Here is a 27,042-nt window from a genome sequence, read left to right on the forward strand (position 1 = left end):
ATATCTCTGGACCTTTATTTCCTCCTCTGTCAAATGAAAGGAGAGGGTTACTTGATCTTAAAGGTCTCCTCCAGAATCCTTTGTATCTATGTGGGTTCATGCCCCTTTTAAAAATTAAACTAAATGCTATCGAATGTTAGGGAACTTAAAAGGGCTTCCTGGTTTGCTTGGGTTTTACTGTCAAGCTCTGGAAATCAGACAAAAGAGACTGCTATGTGCTGAGAGTTAGATGCAGTCAGCGTGTTAGATGTAGACGCTTGAGCCTGGGCTTCAAAGGATGGGCAGGTTTGGAGGAGTAAAGGAGAATGGCATGAGCAAATTTAAGTGAAGGAAGTAGTCATGAGCTGGAGCTACTAAGGAGACTAGTAGGTATAATAGTGTATAAAGTATAATAGTGAGTAATGGCAAATAAGTAATGACTGGATTGTGGAGAACTTTAAAAGTCAGATAAAGATGTCTGGACTTGATATATTAGGGATGCATTGTAGGTTCTTAATCTTAGTAAGAGAATTGCTCTAGTATTGCAGTGCAAGATAGAATGCAGAAGAGCAAGATAGGTTAAGGACAAGAATTATGGCAGAAGTGATTGGGGCTTGTTCTAAGATTGTGGCATTAAGATTGGTAATTTCAGGAGACCTTTTTTAATTATGAAAAATTTCAAACACAAGAAAAGTTGAAGAGTACTAAAAACACCCATATATGCCCACCACCTGGATTCAACAGTTGTTAGTATTTGGCCATGTTTTCTTTATTTGTATGTGTATATATGTAGAAAATTTTTTGACTTTTTATTTTAATGTAATTTCAGACTTAAAGAAAAGTTGCAGAAATAGAACAAAGAGTCCCATACACTCTTTATCCAAAGTCTCCAAATGTTAACATTTCACCCCATTTGCTGTTAATGTTTTACCAAATTGGATTTATCCATCTTCCTCTCTCTCCTCCTTCCCCCTCCCTCTCTCTCCCTGAACGATTGAGAGTAAATTGTAGCCATGATAGCCTTCACTCCTAAATACTTTAGTGTATATTTTCTGTTTCTCTTATATAACCACCATATGATTTTCAAAATTAGGAAATTGACATTGATACATTACTGTTACCAAATCCACAGACCTTATTCACATTTTGTCAGTTGTTTCAATAATGTTCTTTGTAACAAAAGAAAATTCTGAGTCATAACTTACATTCAGTTGTCATGTCTCTCTTTTTTTTGTTCCTCCCTAAAGCCCCAGCACATAGTTGTGTATCATAGTTGTAGAGTTGTAGCTCTTGTATGTGGGACGCTGCCTCAGCATGGCTTGATGAGTGGTGAGCAGGTCTGCGCCCAGGATCGGGCCAGTGAACGCCAGGCCACCGAAGCGGAACGCATGCACCTAACCACTTTTCCACCAGGCCGGCCCCTGTCATGTCTCTTTAATCTCCTTTAATCTGGAACAGTTCCTCAGTCTTTCTTTGTGTTTCATGACATTGACATTTTTGAAGAGCACAGTTATTTTGTAAAATGTCGCTCAGTTTGGATATATCTAATGTTTCCTCGTGATTAGATTCAAGCTATGCATGTTTGGCGGGAATATAACATAATATTGGGCACCATATCAGGAGGCGCCTGATGTTGAATTGTTCTATCACTGGTGATATTAACTTTATAAAAATATCCTGTTACTCCTCAAACTTTTATCTACTTAGTTTTAGCCTCTACTAATGATTCTTGTCTGAATCAATTACTACTATTACAGTTGCCAAATTGTGATTTCATAGTTTTATAATTCCTTCTACATTAGCTGGCTTTCTATAAGGAAGAGTTTTCTCACCCTGCCCCTCCCTCCCTCCCTTTCTTTTTCTGGATCAGTGTGAATTCATGGATTCATGTTCTATTCATTGGATTATAATCTATTGCTATCATTATTTATTTTGATACTCAAATTGTACCATTTTTGGCCATTGGGAGCCCCTTATGTCTTTGATGTGACCCAATCATTTTTTGAGCCCTTTCTTATCTTCTGACATAGAAGATGTTCTATGTTCATCTTGTACTTTCCTGGCCTTAGCCCTGAAATCAGCCATTTCTCCAAAGAGCCCTAGTTCTTTTTAGTGGAGAATGGTATTTAGAAACCAAGATCTGAGTATTTGGTGTGCTTATTGCTTCTAGGCCCACTCAGTGAACAAAGTTAAGAAATAGATGTACAGTCATGTGCTGCATAATGACGTTTTGGTCAACAATGGACCACATGTACAACGGTGGTCCTATTAAGATTAGTACCATATAGCCTAAGTGTGTAGTAGGCTATACCATCTAGTTTTGTGTGAATATACTCCATGATGTTCACACGACAAAATCTTCTAATGATGTGTTTCTCGGAACATATCCCTCCTCCTTAAGCAACACATGACTGTATGTATATACGTATACCCATATGTACCTGAATGTATATATACACAGTCTCATATATCTATATTTATTTCTACATCTGTATTTTTCCACACATCCAAATCTATTAGAGTTCATACTCTAATTCATACCCTACACCACAGATTAATTCTATCTTCTCTATTTCTATATCTGTTATTCTCTTCTCCAACAGTGAAAAACCTGGCTCCCTTTATCTACAATATATTTATTTGATCATTTTTAGAATACACAGAAAGTAGTTTCAGAATTATTAACCAATGATTCTATGGACAAGAGGCCTGTGGGTAGGTTTGTTTTTTATTGGTTATCAAATTATTAACATAGAACAATAGTTCTCAACATGGGGCAACATGGGGCAGTTTTACCTACCCAGGGACATTTGGCAATATATGGAAACATTTGGCAATATATGGAAACATTTGGCAATATATGGAAACATTTTTGGTTGTTACAACTCAGAGGGAGTGCTACTGTCATCTAGTGGGTAGAGACCAAGGAAACTACTAAACACCCCACAAACCACAGGACAGCCCCCAGAACAAAGAATTTTTCATCCCAAAATGTCAAAAATGCTAAGGTTAAAAAAATGCTACAATACAACTAGGAAAAAATCTACTGAAGGATTTTATGTAGATATTTTTTGCTAAACCACTTGAAAATAAGATATAGGCATCATGACACTTCCCCCCTAAATACTCCTAAAAATAAGGACATTGTCCTACATAATGACAAATCCAAACATGGGCGCCTAGGACCTTTGCAGACTCCAATGTGTGGTGTTGAAAGAGACGTTTTGTAGTTGCTGTGACAGTATTCCTGTCACTGGAAAATATCTCTCTCTACATCCCTCCACCCTTACCAAGAGGCCGTTTGAAGGAAGAATTGGTAAGTTGACTAGAATAGATGAACCCAGAATGAAAATTTTTGACAGGGAAAAGTAGGATATAATCTGTGAGTATGAAAATATATGTATACAACATCTAAGACCTACCGTGATAGTATTGTGAAATTTTAGTCTTAGCTTTTTTTTGACGGATTAAAGTTGTTATGCCTGAGCTACCTGTAAACCAAAGTAATAGTCAAATAGAATGCACTAGAATATGGCCCACCTGATGATATATTTACTTGAGGCAGTGTTCAGTAGCAGAAAGTTTTAATACATTGAGAGATAAGCAGAGTAACTGGAATGGGCAGAGGTTAGGGGAGGTGGAATATTTAAGATGTAATGCTGGATCTAATTTAATTTGATAAAAACCATTTAGGTTACATCATTTAATAATTCGGCAAATATTTATTTGTTCTGTGTGTAGTGTTGGGGAGACAGTGATGACAAAGTGAGCACAGTGGAGCTTTTGGCCTAGTTTTTATTTTGTATTCTACAACTGGAGAAATCAAGCTAAAATACTTTCTCTTAAGGAAAAGTTTATTTCTGTTTTTCCATTTCCAGTTAAGTTCCAAGTGAAATTTTTCTGACTTGTTATCAAGAAATTTCAAAATTGATAAAGAAGAATACCATTATGTCCATCTTACTGAATTTCAAGCCTTACATAAGCTCTACATGAGTGAAATATATAATTTAATAGATATTAATATATATTTGATAGTACCATTTCCATGAATTACTAATATATATTTAACTGTACTTGTATTCTTTCTCCAGGGTAAAATGACTAAAATGCTTAATATAATTTGCTTCTAAATTTTATTTAACTCAGTTGCCCTATGTTGTTTAACTATGCATGTCTAAACATGAAAGAGATTGCTAATCTTTGGTTGTAGAGGTTATAGTATGATAACTAACTCTTGCGTCTAAAATAAACGTATTTTTGTCAGATGACTTGCAGGGTGCACAGTCAGAAATTGAGGCAAAACAAGAAATTCAGCATCTTCGCAAGGAATTGATTGAAGCCCAGGAGCTAGCTAGAGCAAGTAAACAAAAATGCTTTGAACTTCAAGGTGAGATCAAGATTACTTTGATTCTTTAGGGGATGTGAAGACAACATGATATAACTGAATGGCCCCAAACTTGGAGTCTAGAAGCATGGTATTCTGTTCCAGACCCACAATTTTATTAAATATGTGACCTGGGGACATTGATTTAGCCTCTCTGAACTTATGTTCCAGATCAATAAAGTGAGAAGAGTTATAGTTGCCCTACTTCCTTCACATTGTTGATGTGGAGATCAAGAAAGACCTGTATTCATGAAAGATCTTAGTAGTTAATTACATATTAAGTACAACAAAAGGAAAAACATACTGTATATAAATTTCCAAGTTGTATTTACGCCTAATGTTGTCTACGTGGTATAAGATAAGGGAAATTTATATTCCCTGTGATTTTATAGTGTATTCATCAACAAATGGAAGGAACCAGGCAAAGTTAAGATATAGAATGTTCTAATGTCCCAAGCACTTTCTTTTCTAGTAGCTCACTTATCTATAGTGTCATGGGCCAGTGGAGTCTGTGTTATTCCTTAGAGTTTATATTTCCATATCATTCATGATAACTACCTAGTTGCAGTCAATTAGTACTTTAGAAGGTCTTAGAATGAGGAGAAAGTGGATGGCCTGTGGAGTCTTCATGTTCTCTAAGATGGCCTTCCTGACCAAGAGGAAGATTCACATCCCAAGGGGAACTGGGCACTTCCTGTTAGTGAGTACTTACTATGTACTTGGTAGTAAACTTGAGGATTTTAAGTCTGTTTTTAAATTTAGGCTCAAAATGCTGATAAACGACTATCAAGAATGCTTCTCATGTAAAGAATAGCACATATTATCTTGGTGATACAAGGTCTAGAAAACTCCACTACTCAGTTGAATAGATTTATTACTTACTACTGTTTGTGCTCCTAAAATCTTTAAACTATCTAATTGCTAATACTGATACTACTTACTGCCTAACTTTTGTTTCCTTCAATAAGCTTTAGGAGAGAATTTCTTAGAAATTTCCAGCTGCTCAATTCTGAGTACTTTCATTAACTCACAAAATTAGATATACTGTGTTTTACTTTTAGCTCTTTTGGAAGAAGAAAGAAAAGCCTATCGAAATCAAGTTGAGGAATCCACTAAACAAATACAGGTTCTTCAAGGTATGGAACACCCCAAGGCTATTTTGGATTGTTATTGCTTGTTTGTTTGTAGTGATTCAAAAGGAATGGAAAGAGTGCAGAGGGTTCTCATTTTTCATGGCTTTGCTTCTTCTCTAGAATCTGAGGCTATAACTAGGCTCCTAGTGGGCTTTTTTTGTTTTTTTTTTTAAGAAGATACAAGGGAAGATTCCCTAGTACTCTAATAGTAGACACTTGGAGTAGGATGAGCAGGGGTGAAGATACGGATTTGGTAAGACTATCACTTTCTGAGTTATGTAGTAATTACTACAGAAGGGGCCTTCAGACAGGAAATCAGTTTGAGCTGCTCTGTGCATCAGCACTTTTAGCTTGTTGACAGCATTATTTCTAATACTTATAACACACTTGCATTGCAACAAAAATTATATACCATATATAATAGAATAATGGCCCTGCACTGCCTTTATTGGTAAAGGCTTCTCTTCATACCCACTGTTTTACTATCTCTTTGTATGGACTATCACAGGGTCATTACAGAAATGACCAGAAAGACCCCTCCGTGCCTGTCAAGGGTTTTCTTCAAACCAGAGCTCCTGGTACTGTGAGGCTATAATTGTGAGATACCCCAGGAGGAGTCTTTCTTTCCCTGCCATTGTAAAATTCCTAAAGCAAAATTAATTTGCCTTCATTGTCAAAGAGGGAACCAATGTTATTTTAAAATATTAGTTTGAGAGGTAGGGTGAGAAGAAATTAAATAGACAAGCAATCTCAGTTCAGAAGAAATGGGGAGTCATTGTATGAGACCTATGATATTTGCCCTAAAATCTCCCAGAGGAAAACCAATCTTTGGGGTTTTCTTTTCTTTTTTTTTTTGTGAGGAGGACCAGCCCTGAGCTAACATCCAATGCCAATCCTCCTCTTTTTTGCTGAGGAAGACTGGCCCTGGGCTAACATCCATGCCCATCTTCCTCTATTTTATATGGGATGCCGCCACAGCATGGCTTAACAAGCGGTGCGTCGGTGCGCACCCGGGATCCGAACCGGCGAACCCCGGGCCGCCGCAGCAGAACGTGCGCACCCAACCGCTTGTGCCACCGGGCCGGCCCCTCTTTTCTTATTTTTGAGTGGGACATTTGAGTTATTTAAAATTTTTAATTTTATTATGGTCAAATTAGAATTTCTGGCATAGGTTGTATGTCTTTTTAAATTGAAAACTCTTCAAATTCTTATTACAGTTTAATACCATTATTCATTAGTTTATATAATTCTGATTTGAATCTATATTTTGCATTCTGTAGTGTGTATGGGCAGTTTTCCCTAAAGGTTCTATGACATAGTGGTGCCTATTGTTTTAAAGCTGTCTTACCTAGGCACCATTGAGTGCCCCCTAGTGCCAGTATGTGTATTTCAGGACTTTATTTACAAGTCCATGGTTATGTTATCTCTGGCGATTGTGTCTTTTCCGATTTTGAACCTGTTACCTCTCAATGCTTCCTACAAACTTAAAAATGCTTCCTACAATATTTTCTTTAGTGTTTATTTATGGGGCAACCTCCCCCTCTCCCAGCCTTAAATCCACTCAATTATTTTAATTATTCTTTTCTACCTAAGGAACTTTTTCTACCTATAATTTTCTTGTGTTATGGTAACCAAGACTAGTAATCTAGTTTTGAACCAAGTATAATTTTATACAAATTGTTTCTAGTTCGAGTCATGAGCACATAAAACCAGATCTTTTGAAAATATACCTCTTTGATCAGGCAGTATTCATTAATTTTATCAATCCATTAATTCAACCAATAATTCCTGATTGTTTACTCTGCTAGTATTGGGGATAGAGCACGCATGAGATGTACAGTCTAGTGGAAAAGATAAACAATAAGCAAATAAATATATAATATGATCTCCAATAAGGGCAGAGTAAAGGGCTAGAGAATGACAGAGGGCTGTCGTTAGATAAGTCATCAGAGAAGGCTTCTTTAAGGAGTTGACATTTGAACAGAACATTGAATCAAGAACATCAAAGGTTTTACTAATGCTTACCATCTGACCAAGCAATTCTAAGTCTAGGAATTCACCCTAAGAAAAAAATCAGGATTGCGTTATAAGCAGTATTGTTTAATAGTATAGTAATTAAAAACTGAAAAGCCTAAAATGTCTAAAATAAAGGATTAGTCAAAAAAGTTACAGTATAACTTTTTTGTTATTAAAACACTATGTATATTATGATCCCTCCCTATTTTTGTTTTTATATGTGTATAAATGCATAGAAAAAATCTAGAAGAATAAGTACCAAATGTTAGAAGCAATTTTCTCTGTGTGGGAGAAATAAAGATCACTTTGGTTTTTTTCTGCTTGTGTTTCTGTTTGGACGTTTTCTGCGTTAAACGTGGATTGCTTGTACAGTTTAATCAAAAGCAATAAACAGCTCTGACAGCCTGGGCTGTGCAGTAACTACAATCCCATATGGGTTGTTCTTTTATTCCTAATTGCTATGGACTAAGAAAATGATGGATTATTGAATATTCTTTTGTAGCCCAACTGCAGAGGTTACACATCAATATTGAGAATCTCCGGGAGGAGAAGGACAGGGAAATCACAAGCACTCGAGATGAATTGCTTAGTGCCCGAGACGAAATTTTGCTCCTTCATCAAGCAGCAGAAAAGGCTGCCTCTGAGCGGGACACTGACATTGCTTCTTTACAAGAAGAGCTGAAGAAGGTGCGAGCTGAGCTTGAGCGGTGGCGGAAAGCAGCGTCTGAATATGAGAAAGAAATCACAAGTCTGCAAAACAGTTTTCAGCTTCGATGTCAACAGCGTGAGGACCAACAGAGAGAGGAAGCAAGAAGGCTACAAGGTGAGTAAATGTATTTTACATAAAGCTCTTAACTCTTGACAATGATAACTTTATAACTTGTACAGAATAACCATTCAGGCTCTTTTTCTCTTTGATAGCAATTGGTTGTATAAAGCAGTTTTTTGTTTTTTTTTTTGTGAGGAAGATTAGCCCTGAGCTAACATCCGATGCCAATCCTCCTGTTTTTTGCTGAGGAAGATTGGCTCTGGGCTAACATCTGTGCCCACCTTCCTCTACTTTATGCGGGATGCCGCCACAGCATGGCTTGACAAGCGGTGCATTAGTGCGCGCCCAGGATCCGAATCTGCGAACCCCCAGCCGCCGAAGCAGAGCACGTGCACTTAACCGCTGCACCACCGGGCAGCCCCTAAAGCAGTGTTTTTATGTTGGGGCTATAAACATTCTTCAGGTCTGCAAGTTCTACGATAAATTGAAATTTTTTACAATTTCATATTTTATTTAAATACTATTAAAAATTATTTGTCTTAAATTGTCCCATTTTCAACAACATGGATGGACCTGGAGGGTATTATGTTAAGTGAAATAAGCCAGAAAGAGAGAGGCAAACACCGTATGATTTCACTCATATGTGGAAGATAAACTAACACACGGACAGAGAGAACTGTTTGGTTACCAGGGGCAAGGGGGTTGAGGGGTGAGCACAAGGGGTGAAGGGAGGCATTTATATGGTGACTGACAATAATGTACAACTAAAATTTCACAATATTATAAACTATTAAGACATCAGTAAAAAAAAACTAAAAAAATTATTTATCTTATAAAAGTGAAGTGGGAAAAAAAATATTACTGAAGTTCAAGATCTTGGGACTTCCCTGAGGTATAGATGCAAAGTAACAAAAATCAAAGAATAGCCATGTAAAGTCTGCATGTGTTTAAGGGAGAAAAAAGTATGTTCTTCACTGAAATATTTCCCTTTATCCTCTGAATTAATGTGGAAGTTATGTTCCTATATTAACAAATATGTTTTGGGACTGTTTTAGGTGAACTAGAGAAGTTGAGAAAGGAATGGAATGTATTGGAAACTGAATGCCGTTCTCTAAAAAAGGAAAATGTTTTGCTATCATCAGAACTGCAGCGTCAAGAAAAAGAATTGCACAAGTATGCAAGAACTCTTTTTTAGCTTCAAAATATTTCATCTTAAATTTTCATCCAAATTAAATTTAATTTTGATAATTAAATACCTTTTTGGAGCAAAATGTTCATCCAAACTCTTTTTGGCTATTTGGCAGATTAGCCATACTAAACAAATACTTCAGCATTTTTTTTCTGCCACCACCATCCATCCTACATGTTCTTTCCTTTTGGTGTACTCATGGAATATGGATTCATTAAATGCCCCTTTCTCCCAAAAAAGACCTAAACAAACAGCAAAGATCTATAATTAATGATTGAACTTGCACTATAAACCAATTGGTAATATATTTCAAATACAAGGTTTTCTTTCACGCCAGTGATCCTTTCTGTTCGTAAGGGTGATTAGGAGATGACTATAATAAAGAATTTATACTATTGAAAGATGTAAATTCATCTTCTGAATTTCAAACAGGGTTATACAAAGAGTAATAATATATAAGATCAAGAATTCTCTAAAACCGGTTAAATCTTTCTAATATCCAGTACCTTACAGGTAAACCAATGAATGCAATAGATTTATTCCAGCAAATTTAGTGGAGTCCTGTTTTCCCACCAACATTTGTTGCATAGTTTAAAATTGATTTCTTCCATAAAAATTTGATCCATTGTATATTTTTATTTAAACAATGTTTATGCTCTGACTCAGAATACAAAAGTAGTACATGTTTATTATTGAAGCCACTCTTAATTAATCCATCTCCCTCCCCCGAGTACACAAAAAATGGGAGTCATTACTCTCTTGTTAACCTTGTATTTACACTCCAGAAGAGCATTAAGGTTAGCAGAAACTCAGTGATCAAGGTCAGTTCCCATAGAAAACAAGCTTTAGGGAAAAATGATAAAAGGCTAGATATATCAGAAAATAGTAAGCTTCATTATCTGCTTATAAAAATAAAAACAATTGTAATATTGATTATACATTTTTAAAAATTAATTAGTTGAAGGAACAAGATGTGCTGATTTCTTCTCTAACTCTTTTTTACAATACCATGTCTTCTCCATATCAATATCTATAAAGTGCTTTTTTCTCTTCCAGTGTCATATCTTTCTGTAGACTTTCATACATTTATGTGTATTACTTTTTGAATTTTTAGACAATAAAGAATAAAACAATAGTAAAGAAAAAATTAATAATAAAGAATAATATGAACATTTATAAATAAAGAATAAAAAAATGTTTGTTTATAACATGTAAAAGTTTGTAAAAGCAAATTCTAAAATATAAACAGGATTGGGCCGGCTCCGTGGCTTAGCGGTTAAGTGCGCGTGCTCTGATGCTGGCGGCCCGGGTTCGGATCCCGGGAGCGCCCCGAGGCACCACTTCTCCGTCCAACGTGAGGCCGAGTCCCACGTACAGCAACTAGAAGGATGTGAACCTATGACATACAACTATCTACTGGGGCTTTGGGGGGAAAAAACTGAATAAATAAAATCTTTAAAATATAAACAGGATAAAATAAAGGCCCAAAACACAACTATATATATATACATACACACACACACACGCACACTTATACATATGTATATGTATGTATATGTATGTACCAACTGCTTATCTGTGTTATACCACATTTGGGCAAATTATTTGGTATAAAGTGTGTATAAGATGTTGCAGATATTCAAGTTCTTCATATTTGGATCCTAGTCAATTTAGTTTAATTTTGTGTGTGTGTGTGTGTGTGTGAGGAAGATCAGCCCTGAGGTAACATCCATGCTAATCCTCCTCTTTTTGCTGAGGAAGACCGGCTCTGAGCTAATATCTATTGCCAATCCTCCTCCTTTTTTTTTTTTTTTCCTCAAAGCCCCAGTAGATAGTTGTATGTCAAGTTGCACATCCTTCTAGTTGCTGTATGTGTGACGCGGCCTCAGCATGGCTGGAGAAGCAGTGTGTCGGTGCGCGCCCGGGATCCGAAGGCGGGCCACCAGTAGCAGAGCGCGCGCACTTAACCGCTAAGCCACGGGGCCGACCCTAGTTTAGTATTCTATCAAGCAAGAAATACTGATGTTTGATTACCAATATTGATTACCTTAAATTATTTTTGTTTTGAAATTATTGGTATTTTCAAGATTCAGACTTAATCTCTCATTTTTGAGATATGATTAATTGGAATCTAGCAGATTGTTAATGCTATTTTCTTAATTACTTCGAATTTTATTTAAGTGTTGAAAAGCAAGCCTACAAAATCCTATGAGTTAGAAGCACATGTTTTAAAAATATTAGGTCCCAGAAGGGTGGAATCTATTAGATCATTGGTCAAGTTGCCTAAACTCACGTAAACTACTTAAGACTAATTCTTTTTCTTAAACTTTTCTGGTTTATGGCCGGCCCCGTGGCTTGGTGGTTAAGTGCGCGCGCTCCGATGCTGGTGGCCCGGGTTCGGATCCCGGGCGCGCACCGAGGCACCACTTCTCCGTCCATCCTGAGGCCGAGTCCCACATACAGCAACTAGAAGGATGTGCAGCTATGACATACAACTATCTACTGGGGCTTTGGGGGGAAAAAATAAATAAATAAAATCTTTAAAAAAAAAAAAAAAAAAACTTTTCTGCTTTAGTAGTTCTCTAAATTTATTTGGTAAGTCTCCCCAGCATTTAAGTGGTAGTTAGAAGCTAGTCTTCCTTTACAGGGTCTTATATGCCATTTAGTTTCTAGCTATATTGGCCTGACATCACACTCACCCGCTAAGAATCTGCCTAGCATACAATCAGAATGGGATTTATACTCTATAGTACCTGTTACAGTATTGAGTCTGAGTCTTATGTTCCATCCTGAGAGACATAAAACTGTCATCTTGGAAACTTTATCCTCCTTTAGCTATTTCTGTTATAGATGGGAGCAAAATTCTTTGACACAGCTACAATATACAGGTCTTTTGTTCTTTGTTGTCTGTGATGTAGAAGGAATTGAACAAAGAATTCCTATTCATGCCTATCAAGCTGTTTTCGTAGTACGTAAACAGGATTTTTTTACATCAAGTTATAAAAGTAATCATAGAATTTAAGCTGGAAAACAGCCTCAGAAATTATTGAGTTCAATCTTGTTGTTTGACAGTGGAGGGCACTGAGACTCTCCTTGTGTTATTTGTGTCTGTGTAACATGGTGCCTGGCACAGATCTAAGAGCTCAGGAAATGCTTACTCAGAGAATGAAATGGCACCAGTTAAGTGAATTGCTCAACCTCCCACAACTAAATAGTGGCAGAGCTGGGGCAAAACTCGGCCTCTTGGTTCTCTGTCCCATGCTTTTTCCCCAATTTGGTGTGTCTTCTCATTTCAGTAGCTTTATCTTTACTTGAGTTGGCAGTGGCTCCTAAGCTTAAAGTTTCTGTCCCTCAACCTATCTGTCAGGTACTAAAACTTAGAAGAAAATAGTTGAAATACATGCTCTTCTTTTCCTGTAGAAGACCTACACTGAATCTTTTTATAATACAGTTAATATAATATAACAAAATATACAATGTTCACTTCTGACTTCTATTTTTAAAATTTCAACTTTGTGTGTATTTGATTATCTGAAAATAGGACACAGCTTTAAACTGGCATTTTTTTTAGTGTTTTAATGCTTTTTACTTATTGAAAATATCTTATTCTTTTTTGCACTTTTCTTTCCTCCTCTGAAATCCACTCCTTCCCTCCTAGTGACCTGTATAAGAAATTGGACTTCCTGCTGTGTCTATTTTCTACATGAATAATTCTGTCAATATTTATTTTGCAGTTCTCAGAAGCAAAGTTTAGAGCTTACCAGTGATCTCAGCATCCTTCAGATGACTAGAAAAGAGCTTGAGAATCAAGTGGGATCCTTGAAAGAACAGCATCTTCGAGATTCAGCTGATTTAAAAACTCTTCTCAGTAAGGCTGAAAACCAAGCAAAGGATGTACAGAAAGAGGTAAAGCGAAAAGACATTATGAGCCCAATTATGGTTGGACTTAAAGCCAAAAGCAAATCAGATATTCATGCTAGTTAGAAATAAAGGGAAACAGAAGTCACATTACCTGTCACAAAGTTGATACTTGGAGATCTCTGCTTGGTGATTTCTAGCTGTGTATGATGGTCCATAGATAGAGAATTCATCAGTAGGATTTGTTCTCAAAAATGTAAATATGCAAAATTGCATTAAAAATTTTTCTCTACCAGTTAGTTAACCTATATGAGAAGCACTTTGTACCAGATCACTCAATTCATTATTTATTTTTCAAACACAGTATCATGTTTAACTTAGAATACTTTTGGAAAGCAAACTGGGGCCACACCATGATGCTGTCTAAGCCCCTCAGGTGAAACTGGCCTGAAAAGTTACTTAACTTAAAATTCACCTCATAGCCAGCCAGCCAAACACATGTTTTATGACCTTTTATTTCTTCCCCCCTACGCCTTTTTCCTCTTCTTCACAAATATGCATGCTCACTTTTCATGTCATTTTTCTTAAAACCTTGACTTGGGTGGCTTTAAAAAAAATCATGTTAAAAATGATGAGGGTTTACTTAGGAGCAGAGACTCTACTCAGTCTCTTCCTGAGCAAAGCCTTGAAGTTGACAGTGGGGCAGTAAGAGCTGCCTTCAGTCCAGCTGGCCTTATACTACTCTGCATTGACTCCTGGCTAGCTCCCGGGATGGAGAAGGCTGATGCCTCTCAATCTGCTGGTTAGGGCCCACCCCAGTTGTTGACTCTCTTAAATGAAGGATTCGTTATAAATTAAAGGAACTTGAAGACAACTCTTTGTTTTTAATAATGAATTTTCCCAAAATTGTTTTTAGATCTATTTAATCAATGCAGTTAATTTCTTTGCACTTTCCTTTCCTTGTAGTATCCTGAACTTGGACATGATTATTGTTCTTCTGTCTTCATGTTTGTTCCTAAAGAAAAAAACTGTAACTTTTTTTTATTTACATGTGGCCATATTGATTTTGTAATATGTTGGTTTTTATCTTCTTGCTAAGGCTATGTGTTTTGGGAGAAATCTCATTTTAGTTGGAACACAAATTTTGTGCCAAAGTAAATATCCTAGTATTTAATACTGTAAGCACTTTATGTCCTTCCAGTCCATATGCAATAATTCTTTCAAAATCTGGGAAGAATGCTGTGGTTGGAAGATGATTCTTTGTATGTTAATATGAATGTATTAGCCATTTTGTTGCGTTGTTTGCCTGTTTTTGGTCACTGAGCAATCAGTGCGAAATGCTTTAACTGTTTCCGTAAATGGCAGTGGCATGTTGTCACAGTGTCTAAATTGTTGATAGCCTTTGGATTGCATTAAATGCAGCACATTTAAAAATATGTCTGATCTTGTCAATATGTTTCTTTTCTATTTTCTCGTTCAGTGTTTTCCATTGTGAAATGATGTGGTCATCACACTCCTTTGTAATGTAAAATTGCTTCTCCTTCCATTTGTCCTGATGTCAGCTATTGGATACTACTGTAACTAAAATGTTCTTTAATGAGGTTCCTATATCTGTGTAATCCACTGCGAATGAATTACTACCTTTGATTAATGTACATATATTCCTTTGTTCTCCTTTCTCTCATAGAATCATGCTTAATGTGCACAGTATCATGATTATGTATCTTCAGCACTGTAACAGGCTAAAATATTACAAGCTAAGCAAGCCCAGATATGATTATTTTTATGAAGAAGAACCAAAAGTGTTGGCAATATTGTGTGGTGTTTCCCTTTTCATCAGAACTGAGCTTGTTTTTCACCTCTGAGTTAGAAAGCAAGATGGAGCAAAAGTGATATCCAATTGAGATGTGGAACTAAGGCTGCAGAAAGTGACCTTTGTTCCAACAATTAAATTTTATGTATATGGCAGCTTTTATTTGAACATTTAATAAAGAAAAAGTACATGAGAAAAGTACATTTTAATCCTCAGTATTAAGAGAAAAATAATAGTATATCATCTTTATATTTGACTTAAGAAAGCATCTATGTATTTTAATTTAGTAGGAATATCTGTAATTTAAGAATTCGTAAAACATTGAGCACACAAGTCCACCCTGCAAAGCTGACTCAGGAAAGTTGTTTGGCTTCACCTTCTTGCCCTGGGGCCGGAATCCTTGCCACCCACTCACATGCTGAAGGTAAACAGCAGGATCTTCCTGACTGAGCTGCCTTCCTGTCATTATGCTTCACAACTCCTGGAACGGAGAAATGATTAAGTGCTTTGGTGTAAAGGACAGGCTGGATGTAAGAATGGTGGAAAAGGAAAGGAAGGGAAAATTTAGGTCAGCAAAGCACTTTTCACTTATTCTTTATTAGTCACTGTTAAGAATCAAATCATTGAGAATTGATTATGTTCTAAGGGACTTATACAGAGACTAGTCTGGGTACACTGAATTTGCTTTGGCAGCCTGCCAGTAACCTTCTGCCTTCTGGAAGGAAGTCCATAGGCCCCACAAAAAAAGCTGTCATAAAGTCCGTGAATCTTACTCCTTAGTTCATTCTCTGGCAGACTACCTAGACTTGTTCTGGGAATGTTGTTAGGTAACAGGGAGTTCCTTTCGTATTTTACCTCCCTCTCTGTACCCATATCTTTCTTCCCACTTTCTGGTGACCTCTCTGCTGACCCAGACCCTCTTGTCCGCACCTCTTCTGACTAATGTTTTTGTACATTTTCATCCTTTTACTATTTATCTTTGGAGTGCATAATGATGAGCTCCTAATTAATCACTCCAAGGTATTTGCATTATTCATAAGTACCATATAAAGAGTGTGCTTTATTGAGGAATTTCTAGGATATAGGCAGAAAAGAACTGGAGACTTTCCAGCCTCAAGGGCAATACTTAGAGAAGAGGAGAAACCTTTCTGGTATGCCAGACTCATGGTATATTTATTTTATACTCAGCCCTTGTCTTTCTTCCTTCCTTTTAAAACCTTCAGAGATGGCAGAGTGGGGCAGCGGAGCTGGAGACAAAGGCATAACCAGCAGCAGAACAGTCTCTGCTCTTTGGGAGCTTAGCTTGCATGTAAGATGCAATATCTAGAAGTAGAATCAGTCTAGAATTCCTGCCTCCCGGAGCATTTAAAGTAGGGGCAAACCATGCTGCATTTCACGTTGACCTCACCTGTGTTCAAGGGATAGCTCATCCATCTGAAAGTCAAATTCTGTGAAGTGAACTGTTTTCCAGAGCAGGAAGTGGTGTGTTTCACTGTAGAAGAATGTCTGTCAGAAACAGATTTTCAAAAATTATTTTTGGTTGGTGCTTAAGTTTTAAGTAGAAAGATAGAAATGTCCCCATCATGTTGTTGGTACCTTAGATACATTTCTTTGCTTCATTTGCCTAGAAATTCACTTATCCAGCACACTTTAATGCTGGGTAAAGGGAGGCCTAATGGGAGTTAATACTTTTTACTTCAGACTAAAATAGCTTGGCTGACATTGCTTACCAGGATATAAACTCAGACTTCCTAACCTTGCCATTTAATTAGGCTATGCAGTTTTTCTTCACTTTTCTTTTGCTCAGTTTGAAATTTTAATTTTCTTGTCTAACTCAGTAGAAAAAGTGACTCTTTATATTACAAACAGATGACACAATGGTGACTTCTCTTAATTTTTTTTTTAACTCCAGGGCCAGAAAATTCTTACATAGAATCAAATTAACATTCAAGACTTATTATTATTAGTGCAAATGATTCTTATCCTCCTTAAAACAAAAAGGCTTGACTTTGGTGTTGCAGGTGATTAAATAGGGTCTGGGTATATAAGCCTGACTAGAACCATTACTTCATACCCATTTTAAGTTGAGTCTGCACACTCTTTTTTCTTTGCCTTTAGTATGAAAAGACACAGACTGTACTCTCAGAACTGAAGTTGAAGTTTGAAATGACTGAGCAGGAAAAACAATCAATCACAGATGAGCTCAAACAATGTAAAGACAACCTGAAGCTGCTCCGAGAGAAAGGAAATAATGTAAGTCTTTGCAAACTTGGCTTAGCTTTGATTGAGAGGCAGGTGAGAGCCCTGAAATTGATTTTTCAGAGGACTTGATTACTAATTTGAGAAACTAAAGCCTGTAGTACATATGAACTAAAGTTTTCATTATAAAATTCCTTGATGAAATCATTGTGCTGTCAAATTTTTGAGTAAGAATTTGCCCCTTAAACCTGTACCCCTAGAAGAGCCTGAGGACTGCCTGGAGGAGGAGCTTGTTTGCAAGAAAATAATTTACCTAAGAACTATCAGCTTTTCCTAGACGAATCTGAAGTTCTGTCACTAAGCCATCATCTGGCTCTTGTCTTTCCCCTGCTGGGACATGAAGCACTTACCACCAGGGACCCACCTAAGAAAGAGTGGTACATGTAGCATGGCTGTATCAAAAAATGGAGACTTAATTATGGTTTTCATTTTATACTAATAATGTTCTCATTAAGGCACATTCCTAAAAAGCTTAGTGTCTTTTTGGCCTCCTATAAATATTAGGAAATATTTGATGAGTTTTCTAGGGCTGTGTGTATGTGTGTGTGTGTGTGTGAAATTGAAACATTTTATTATAAATTGAGTTTAATGATAGTAATTTGTTTTTCATTTGCTGAAAAGGCAGATAGTCTTTAAAAAGATGTTATGCTAAGTAAATGTTGTGTTACACGTTTTGGTGGTCATTGCCTTTGTGGGCCCTAACTGATGGATGTTCAGTGTGGTTGGTTGTGCTCTGACTTATTTCAAACCCCTGTCATGGCTTGGATACTGCAGTGGGCGTGAGCCACACACTTCCTACCAAGGAAGACACTGTGCTTAACTTGCAGCACAAATACAAAAGAGTGATGTTGCATGGCCATCCAGTTATACACTTGCACACAGAATGCTCATGAGTTGTGTCCAACTTTCCTTTGCTAAAGAAAGTCTTAGTTTTTTAGAAAATAAAGGCTTGTTGCTTAGGTGGAAGGAAGCCTTTTAGAAGTTGATGAATTGGATTTGGAGGCTTTATGCTAAGCAAAAATGGATTGCATTTATTTTGAAAATGTAGATTCAGAACTCTTCTGAAATCAGATCCTAATGGTTTGGTTACTTCTCTCTTTTGTGTTAACTCATATCCCTCTGAGTATGGAATTTCAAACTATCTTCTAAATTAACCTATGAAGACATCTAGCATAATCAGAATGGATCCTCCTGTACTATTTAGAACCTTTTCAAAAGTAACCTTGCTATTATTATTTATAGTTGCACAAATAGGGTAAATTTCCTTTTTTTATTATATTGAACTTATGGTACTAAAATAATTATAATAACACTCGTAGTAATTCCCTTCTAATTTTAAAAATTAATTATATTCTGGTAACATAACTGAAAGCCCTGCGACTCAGCTGCATTCTTTATAATACCAAATATTTATCATTACTTTGTGTCAGATCTCTTGCTTGGTTTAGGAAGCACATATCACAGGGCATTTATTTTTAAGCATGAAAGCAATACCATCTCAGGCAAAAGAGTTTTGGTTTAAAAAACAAAAAGGTTTTGATGGAGGGATAAAATAAACTTTAGCCATTTCCAAGGGATTACATTATCAAATACTAATGGATTCTGAGTATGGAACAAAAATAATGAACTGTCAAGCAGAGCGTAAGTTGGTGAGGTATTATCATTGCTCTGTCTTAACATGCTACATTTCATGGCTGTAGGTGTTAGGGATACCCACATTGCCCGTTGCCTCCAGCTGTTCCTTTTAAACTAGTAGTTTGCCAACTTACATACCACAGTCCATCATTCTGGAGTGTATTAGATGTCTTTAAAATGTTTGAATCAGTGCAAAACCTGAGTCCTGTTACTTCTATTACCTCAATCTTCCTATCCTCCCTCCCACCCCCCTGGGGTCTAAATCATCTTATCTGATTTTTTTATAGCATAAAATGATTTTAATATCCCTTCCCTTCTTTAGCCTTCCATATTACAACCCGTCCCAGCCGTATTCATCGGCCTATTCCTGGCTTTCCTGTTTTGGTGTTTCGGTCCATTGTGGTAGAGAAAGGTACAAGCACTACTGTTGAGTCCTTGTCTGTTTGTCCCTGTCACCTGTTTGTGCCATATCTGTAATATAGTGCATGGCAAAACCACACACAGGTATTTTGTTACCTGAAGCAAACCCTTCATTTAGTATGCCATGTATTGTGTCATACCAATGAACTGAACAATCAACTAATCACATAACATTTTGTCTTGTTTCCTTTGTAGTAATGCTAACCATGAATTAATTCCAACCTAACCAGTTGTTAATATGCTGCCTTTAACTGAGTCTTTGTCTCTAGCAAACTGGAGTAAACTGTGAATTGCTGCAATATTAGTACCCCCTTCCCAATTATATGTTTAATCAGATTTGAATGAGAAATGAAGAGTTTGCCTTTTTGAAGTTTTCAGCCAGCTTTCTTCCCCCTCCTCCCTTCCCTCTTCTTTTCCATAGTATAGAGTTTCTTTGTTTCAACTCTTTGCCTATATTTACACTGTGGCTATGAAGATGAAAAAGGATGAGATTAGCATAATGGGCCATTAGCTCACAATCTCAACCCCAATGTGTATTTACTCATGAGAGACTATAAACCTATTCCATATCTTTTTGAGCCCTGATCTGCAACATGAGAATATTTCTTTAAAAGCCAACTTTCTCAGTAAGACTCTCAGAACACTAGTGAAAATAAAGCTATCAACCGAAGCAAGTTGATATTATAAAGCCCTCTGAAAGTTAACAGGGAACAGCCCATCCATGCGTGCATATTAGTAGAGCGTATGAGATGATCACGCGACATTATTACAACGGACATGGTCTTTACCAAAAGCATCAGACAGGCAGGGTCCCTAATAGCACTTCCCTATCTTGAACCCCATCTGATTTTGTCTTCTGTCGTTTCAAATTAGAGGATCAAAGCTTAGACCATTTGCTTTGTATCACCTTATCCCCCAGCCCCTTGTATAAAACTGCCCCAACATGTGAGTCCGGTTTTTATCAAGAAATAAGCATTTTAGGCAGAAATATACTCCAGGCATCTGTATACATTAGTTACTTGTAATAATATGGATACCAGAGTAAATAAAGCAGGCTGAGCCCAGAGGGTTTCTTAGAAGTCACTATTAGGTTTCAACTGTAACAAAATTGAAAACTGCCCAAGACTTTCCTGAGATGTCTCAGGCTTCCACACAGTGGTCCTCTGAAAGAGTCTCTGCTGTTATGGCTCTCCTCACACCTGCACTCCTTCACCTTTTTTTCTTTTCTTTTAAAAATTGATTCTTTTGCAAAGATAAGGTTTTTCTAATATTCTCTTAAGTATTCAGGACTCTCTGGAACCAAGGGGTTAATAGGTATGAAAAAAGAGGGAAGAATGTGATATTGACTCTTGGTTTCTTTCCACACAGAAACCCTGGCCCTGGATGCCCATGTTGGCTGCCCTGGTTGCGGTGACAGCCATCGTGCTGTACGTGCCAGGTCTGGCCAGAGCTTCTCCATGAGAGCGTTTCTTGAGTCCGTACACCGTCCTCCCTCTAGAAGCTGGCATCACACTCATGCTGGGGACAAACAGAACCATTTTCTTCCTTTTTACCTCTTAAAACAGCAGAAGTGCAAGAATACAGCTGTAGGGTCATTGCTTTAAATTATATAAAATGTATCTGTCTATAAAGAGCATATAAAATTGTGACTTTATTCTACTGTAAGCAATAATTTGCTTGCAATTTTTCATGTAATTTTTAAATTAGTCTGTTGAGATTCTGAATATTATGGTGGCCTAAAGTAGGCTTCTTGGTACACCAAATTATTTATAACATTAAATTTATGAGTATTTTACTCTGAATTATAATGGCCAGATAATTCATTTTTCTGATTCGATAACTACCCAAACCAAACAACTGATACATACATGGGAAGAGAGACCCTGTGTGCTCAGTGCCTATCAGTTTGAAATATATACGCATATATATATATTTTTTACATATTTACGCCATTTTTACTTGTTATAAAACCACTGAGCTATTGGGAACAAGACTTCGAGACAACCATTTGCGTGGATTTTTTTTTTTTTAAGGAGAAATACACTTGGAAAATATTCTGTTCTAGTGATAATTTGGGGAATATGTGCACATTTGTTCAGCCTTAATGTGATTTGATGATGTGGAGGACATCAACTTTGAAAAACTTTCCATGAGAGTGTGTATTTTCTTGAGCAAACTGAAGTATTTCTGGGAGCAAAAACATAGTAATTATACAATTTCAGTGCAGTAAACCAAACTGTTGAGTCAATTGGAATGTAATTTATTAAACCTCATGTATTTAAAGAGATATTTTCTTTAAAAGCCAAGTTACTTTCTCATATACGACATTTTAGGAAGCATGGTTTTTTTTTTCTATCATCTCTTCCTCCAGGCATGTTTAATTGAAAAAAGAATATCTCTTAGATAAGTTTTTACTGACTTAATTTGGTTATGATATTTCAAAGCAAATTCATGTTCAGGATGAGCTGTTGTTACCTACCAACAGATTTCCTGGTTGGGTGTGCAAATAGTTATTTTCTTTTTATTGTTATTAATTGGGACATTCTGTTAATGAGAAGCACTATTCCCAAGATTAATAGTGTTCCATGCAAGTGAAGCACCTAAACACTGCTTGATATTATAAATTTAAAACACAGAACTGAAAGTTTAGCTGGTTTTGTGCAGCACCACAGTTATGTCAATAAAGTTTATTTAGGTCATAGAATATCCTAAAGTATCACATAGTTAAATTTTTCAGTCAATGAAGACTGGGAGGGAATGTCAGTGAATTGGCTTGAATGTTCTGTGGCAAGTCACAGGCCTAGCCAAATATTGAAATAGAAGTTTAGGATATAATTTGCCTTGTGATGTTTGGCAGTCATTGTTTATACTTTAAAGGTTATATTTTAAGCTATTTGGGATTTGCTGTTGGGAGGATCACTAGATTTATGGAGGAATTAGTCACAAATGACTTGTAGAAAATACTGTCATATAGTTCATTTCATCATTTTCTGTTGCAGGAAGCCACTCCACCACAGAATGCTAATATGCCAGTGGTACCCAGTACCTCTTGTATATAGGTTATTGCAAATATTGTTCTGAAATGCTTAACTTCAGAATTACATTTTTTAAAGTAAATAATTGTTTTAAATCTATTTTGTAAAGATATAAAGTACAATAGAATTTCTGGAGTACAGATTAAACTATTTGCACTAACACACGTGATGTGCATGATTTAATAAAATAACTTTACTCTCCCTATGCGTTTTTGAGTTGGGTATCATTGAAATTCTTAGTGCTGACTCTACTGTTGGATTGCTTTTAGTTTTTTCTTGAAATGACTCTTTATGCAACGTAATATATGTTTAGTGTTCTTTGGGGTTTAAAAGAAAACACTGAGCTGTTTCCTCCAGGTTTTATTAGCCTTTTATTTAACTTACTGCTCTAATTTTTTCCCTTTTACTATGGTTATTGTTAAAACATGACTCACTTGCCAGACAAGTCTCTTTAAATGTAAAGTCTAGTATCAATATTTACTTTATTCAAATTGAATAAATGGGTTTTTGTAGTTACTGCCAGTTTTTCTTAATATAAATGAGCCTATTCATAAGCAATACCTCCAGTTTTGTTCAGTTCACTTCCAGGTTACATAAAGAGTAGGATTATTCACTGGTAGTGATAGAGTCATTAAGAAATTTTAATCATAGCAGTTAAGAATTGAACAACCCTATAATGATACATTTAAGAATTATTCAAAAGGTGCTTTGTGACTGGGTCGGAAAATGAAAAGAATGTGGTGTTTGAAGCTAAACAGATCTATATTGGCATCCTGGCTCTGCCTTTTATCAGCTGTGTTACCTTGGGCAAATCATTTCTTTTCTTTGAGTCTCCATTTCCTCATCTATAAAATGGAGAAAATAATGTCTGTATTTTTAATGGTAGTATGAAAATTAAAAAGATAATGTATATGAAGTGTCATTTGAGAGATAAATAAGTGTTTATGAGAATGTCATACTGGAAAAAATACTGCAAACATTTAAGTTTTAGGTGAACCAGTACAGCTATTTAAAATGAATTGATTGACTCAACTGTTGAGACTTTCTATATGTGTGAAGGAGATAAAACTGCAACATAATGAATCCTAAGAAAGCATCATCACCTAGTTCTGTTTGTCCCCTTCATAGGGAGTCTTTGGGAAGTAATATGCTTAGTTTGGTAATGAGCCAATTGCCTACAACAGTTTGGAATTCCTCTTGTAACTGCCTTCAGAGCCACTTTGAGTCACGTGTGAAAACCAGTCACATTGCTGAGTAGTCAGAGTGGTATATTACTATACCAAAAATAGTATTGCCTAGCTTGATCTCTCACTTTAATCACCAGACTTGACTCCCAGTGACTTTTGGCTGCTTCCAGTGATTACATCTCCTGTGAAAAGGGTGGACATCCTCTACCAAAGAGAAACAACTGCATGCAAATTAACTGTATTAAAAATGTGCAGCCTTGCTCCAGAAATTTCACTTCTGGAAATTTATTCTGAGAACATAATTGTGTGCACAAAAATTTAACTACCAGGACATTTAGTGTAGCATCTTTTTGTAATCTGATGAGTAAAGAACCTAAATATCCATCAGTGGGTCATTGGTTAAATAAATTAATATTACCATCCTACAGATTACTGTGCTTGCTAAGTATGTGGGAAGATACTTAATATAGGTCATACTATATTAAGTAAAAGACGTTACCAATGTAGAATAACCCTGGTTTTATGAAGAAAAAATGTAGACATACAGAATATGTTTATAGCAGGAGGACTCAGAAAGATTTATACCCAGGCTGCAGTAGGGCTTTGGTCTGTATGATGGTGGGTCAATTCTCTTCCCCTTTTATGATTTATGATTTATTTTTAGTAGTAAATATATGTTGCTTTTATAAATTTTTAAAAAACTATTTGGTTTGTTTAAATTAGAAACAAAAAGAATTCTGCAGAATTCCAAATTGGTCATAATTGAATGAGTAAGTAACTTGTCAAAGTACCTACATTTAAAGCGGCTAATGTTCATTTGCACTTCTGAATTCTTAAAAATCAGTCTTATAATTCTAAACATGTTTTTTACATATGTACATAGAATTAGAATGCTGGAGGAGGTCTTAGCAGTCCATTCTCACCTTTTTGCCTACCAGGGGAAAATCCAGAGAATTTTTGACTCAGAGTCAGAGTAATAATTAGATATAAAGTTGAGAATTAAGATGATTATTTCTTTTTTTGCTACTCCACATTGTGTCTCTAGGCTTCAGTGGTTTTATATCCATTCATTTATCAAATACTTATTGAGTGTCTGATTTGAGGCACTGTACCAGGTGCTGGCAATACTGAGTTCCTGTCATCATAGAGCTTTTGGTGTAGAGGGGAAATATAGGCAAGGAAGCTGGCAATTGCAGTACAGCGTACTAGAGGAAGACATGGGAGCCAAGGAACCAAAGAAAACGGGTGCATTTCCTCTCACCTTCAACTATCCAACCATCCAAGCCAGAGACATCTGGCTGGGGAGCCAAAGGTGAGTTTCCCTTCTAGGTAGTCTGGGGAACAGGACTGGTCATCTCTAGAAGTACCTGGCTTTGCAAACCATTAAGATCTGAGATTGATTTTCCTAGAAAAGGCATTGTGATTGGAAAGCATTGTTAAGGCTTTGTGTACTGTCCTGGAGTTTTGCCCTGTTAAATGGTTTTAACTGTACCTTGCAAGTAATAGGTGACTAGTGAAGGATTTTGTTTTTTTTCAAGCCAGGGAAAAGTGTCTTAGCCAGACTGGTTCCTTGAAAAGAATCTCCCATTGATGGGCTGGGGCATGGATTACATGGAGCCAGTGACTCCTTGCACGTGGAAGCAAGTGTTCACCATATCTTATTGCATGTGTTTACAGTGCTGCTCATTCAGTAGATTAAGCAGCTGTATATTTCTTACTAAAGATTAAGCATGTTTCAGCCCAGATTTTATATGATTTGTCACACAGGGACACTGAGATAATGCCTATGAAAAAGACAGGAACATTGAGCATAAATAAAAGCAAAAGGGCCCAGGGGACAGGGGTGTAGGGATGGGGGAGTAGAGGAACTTGTGCTGGTTATGCTCCTGCTGTTCACATCATCTTTTCATTTTGACCCCTTGAACTGGCCAGAGTATATCTAGATAGCCAGGCTTCATTTAACAGAGATTCAAACTTCTACTCTATGAAATTACACCCTAGAGGGTTTTTTTGGTTTTATGGGTTTTTTTTTGCTGAGGAAGATTTCCCCTGAGCTAACATCTGTTGCCAATCTTCCTGTTTTTATATGTGGGCCACCGCCACAGCATGGTCACTGATGAGTGGTTTAGGTCCACGCCAGGGAACTGAACCTGGGCCCCTGAAGTGGAGTATGCCAAACTTAACCAATAGGCCATGGGGCTGGCCCCTTAAAGAGTTTTTTTATTCTAAGTTTTTATGTATTTATTTGTCCCATCATCTTGTTCCAGTAGAATCTGAAGCAGGCACACCTGCTCAGACAGCATTCCTTTTCCTCTTAAATGGCAGGGATCCTTTCCTGCTAGGCTGAGAACCCTTCCTCATGGCAGGCTCTTCACGCAGACAAGGAAGGAGCACCAAAGACACTAAAACCTGCTACCGTTTCCACTTGGTGAATCCTACGTTTCTGCTATAAATTACTTCACCATCCATAAAATCTTTGCATACTTATGCCATTCTGGTTTTGTTTGAAAACTTGCTCTGAGATAATCAGCCTGTGCTTATTTAACCCCACCCCCGGCCCCCCATGCACTGCGTAACTAACTTTCAAAGAGTTAATGTGCTTTGGATATTTTTAACCAAATTTTTATTTTCCTGAAAAAGTCAGTGTAGGAAGATTGGCAACGGATGTTAGCTCAGGGCGAATCTTCCTCAGGAAGAAAAAAAGTCCGTGTATATAGAGCTAATCACATTTTCTTCTACAAACTAAATCTGGTATAGTTTTAAAGTTGGACATTCTAATTTAGCACTTCATGTAGCTAAATAAAATCACATTTTTAAAAAAAATCCATAAGAGTTTATTCAGTCAGTCATGCAACTTTGGGAAAAAACAAACAAAAATACTATATTTTAAATACTTGAGCCAAAAATTAGGTGCTATGTCCAAATAAAGCCTTTTCTATCAGTGAGGATGAGTAAGTGCTGTGATAGCACCTGGAGTAAATAGAACCTTCTCTCTGCCTAAGTCATCCCTCTTTGAACACTTAAAATACATAGCAAGGTCCTCAAAACTTGTTGTTTTAATTATCCATTACTGTATAACAAATTACCCCAAAGTTTATCAGCTTAAAATGGTAAACATTTATTGTCTCACACAGTTTCTAAGGATCCAGAAACAGCTTAGCTGGGTGGTTCTGGACCAGGATCTCTCATGAAATTGCAGTCAAGCTATTGGCTGGGGCTGAAGGATTCATTTCTAAGCTTATTCTGGTGGCTGTTAGCCTGACACTTCAGTTCCTTCCACGTGGGCCTCTCCCTCAGGGCTGCTCAGACATAGCAGCTGACTTGCCCCGGAGCAAGTGATTCAAGAGAGAGAAGAGTGCAAAGGA

General features: G+C 36.7%; 1 protein-coding gene across 16 annotated transcripts in view; it reads left to right on the forward strand.

Annotated features, from left to right (window-relative positions):
• Window positions 1-22,695, forward strand: part of SLMAP (sarcolemma associated protein) — a 157,318-nt gene extending 134,623 nt beyond the window's left edge. For 9 of the 16 annotated variants that reach the window (XM_087431217.1, XM_004419852.3, XM_087431220.1 and 6 more), the window contains 7 exons: window positions 4,244-4,366; window positions 5,425-5,499; window positions 8,015-8,335; window positions 9,337-9,454; window positions 13,205-13,376; window positions 17,260-17,394; window positions 20,824-22,695. In XM_087431217.1, coding sequence (XP_087287343.1) covers window positions 4,244-4,366; window positions 5,425-5,499; window positions 8,015-8,335; window positions 9,337-9,454; window positions 13,205-13,376; window positions 17,260-17,394; window positions 20,824-20,916 — 1,037 coding nt within the window. In that variant the 3' untranslated portion in view covers window positions 20,917-22,695. Of the gene's footprint in view, window positions 1-4,243; window positions 4,367-5,424; window positions 5,500-8,014; window positions 8,336-9,336; window positions 9,455-13,204; window positions 13,377-17,259; window positions 17,395-19,357; window positions 19,448-20,823 lie in introns of all 16 variants that reach the window. The other 7 variants (XM_087431213.1, XM_014793200.2, XM_087431216.1 and 4 more) reach the window with 1 other exon arrangement.
• Window positions 22,696-27,042: the final 4,347 nt, after the last annotated feature.

This window comes from Ceratotherium simum, chromosome 5 (genome assembly GCF_057802395.1).
Source record: "Ceratotherium simum simum isolate JZ-2026a chromosome 5, ASM5780239v1, whole genome shotgun sequence".
Lineage (NCBI taxonomy): Eukaryota > Metazoa > Chordata > Mammalia > Perissodactyla > Rhinocerotidae > Ceratotherium > Ceratotherium simum.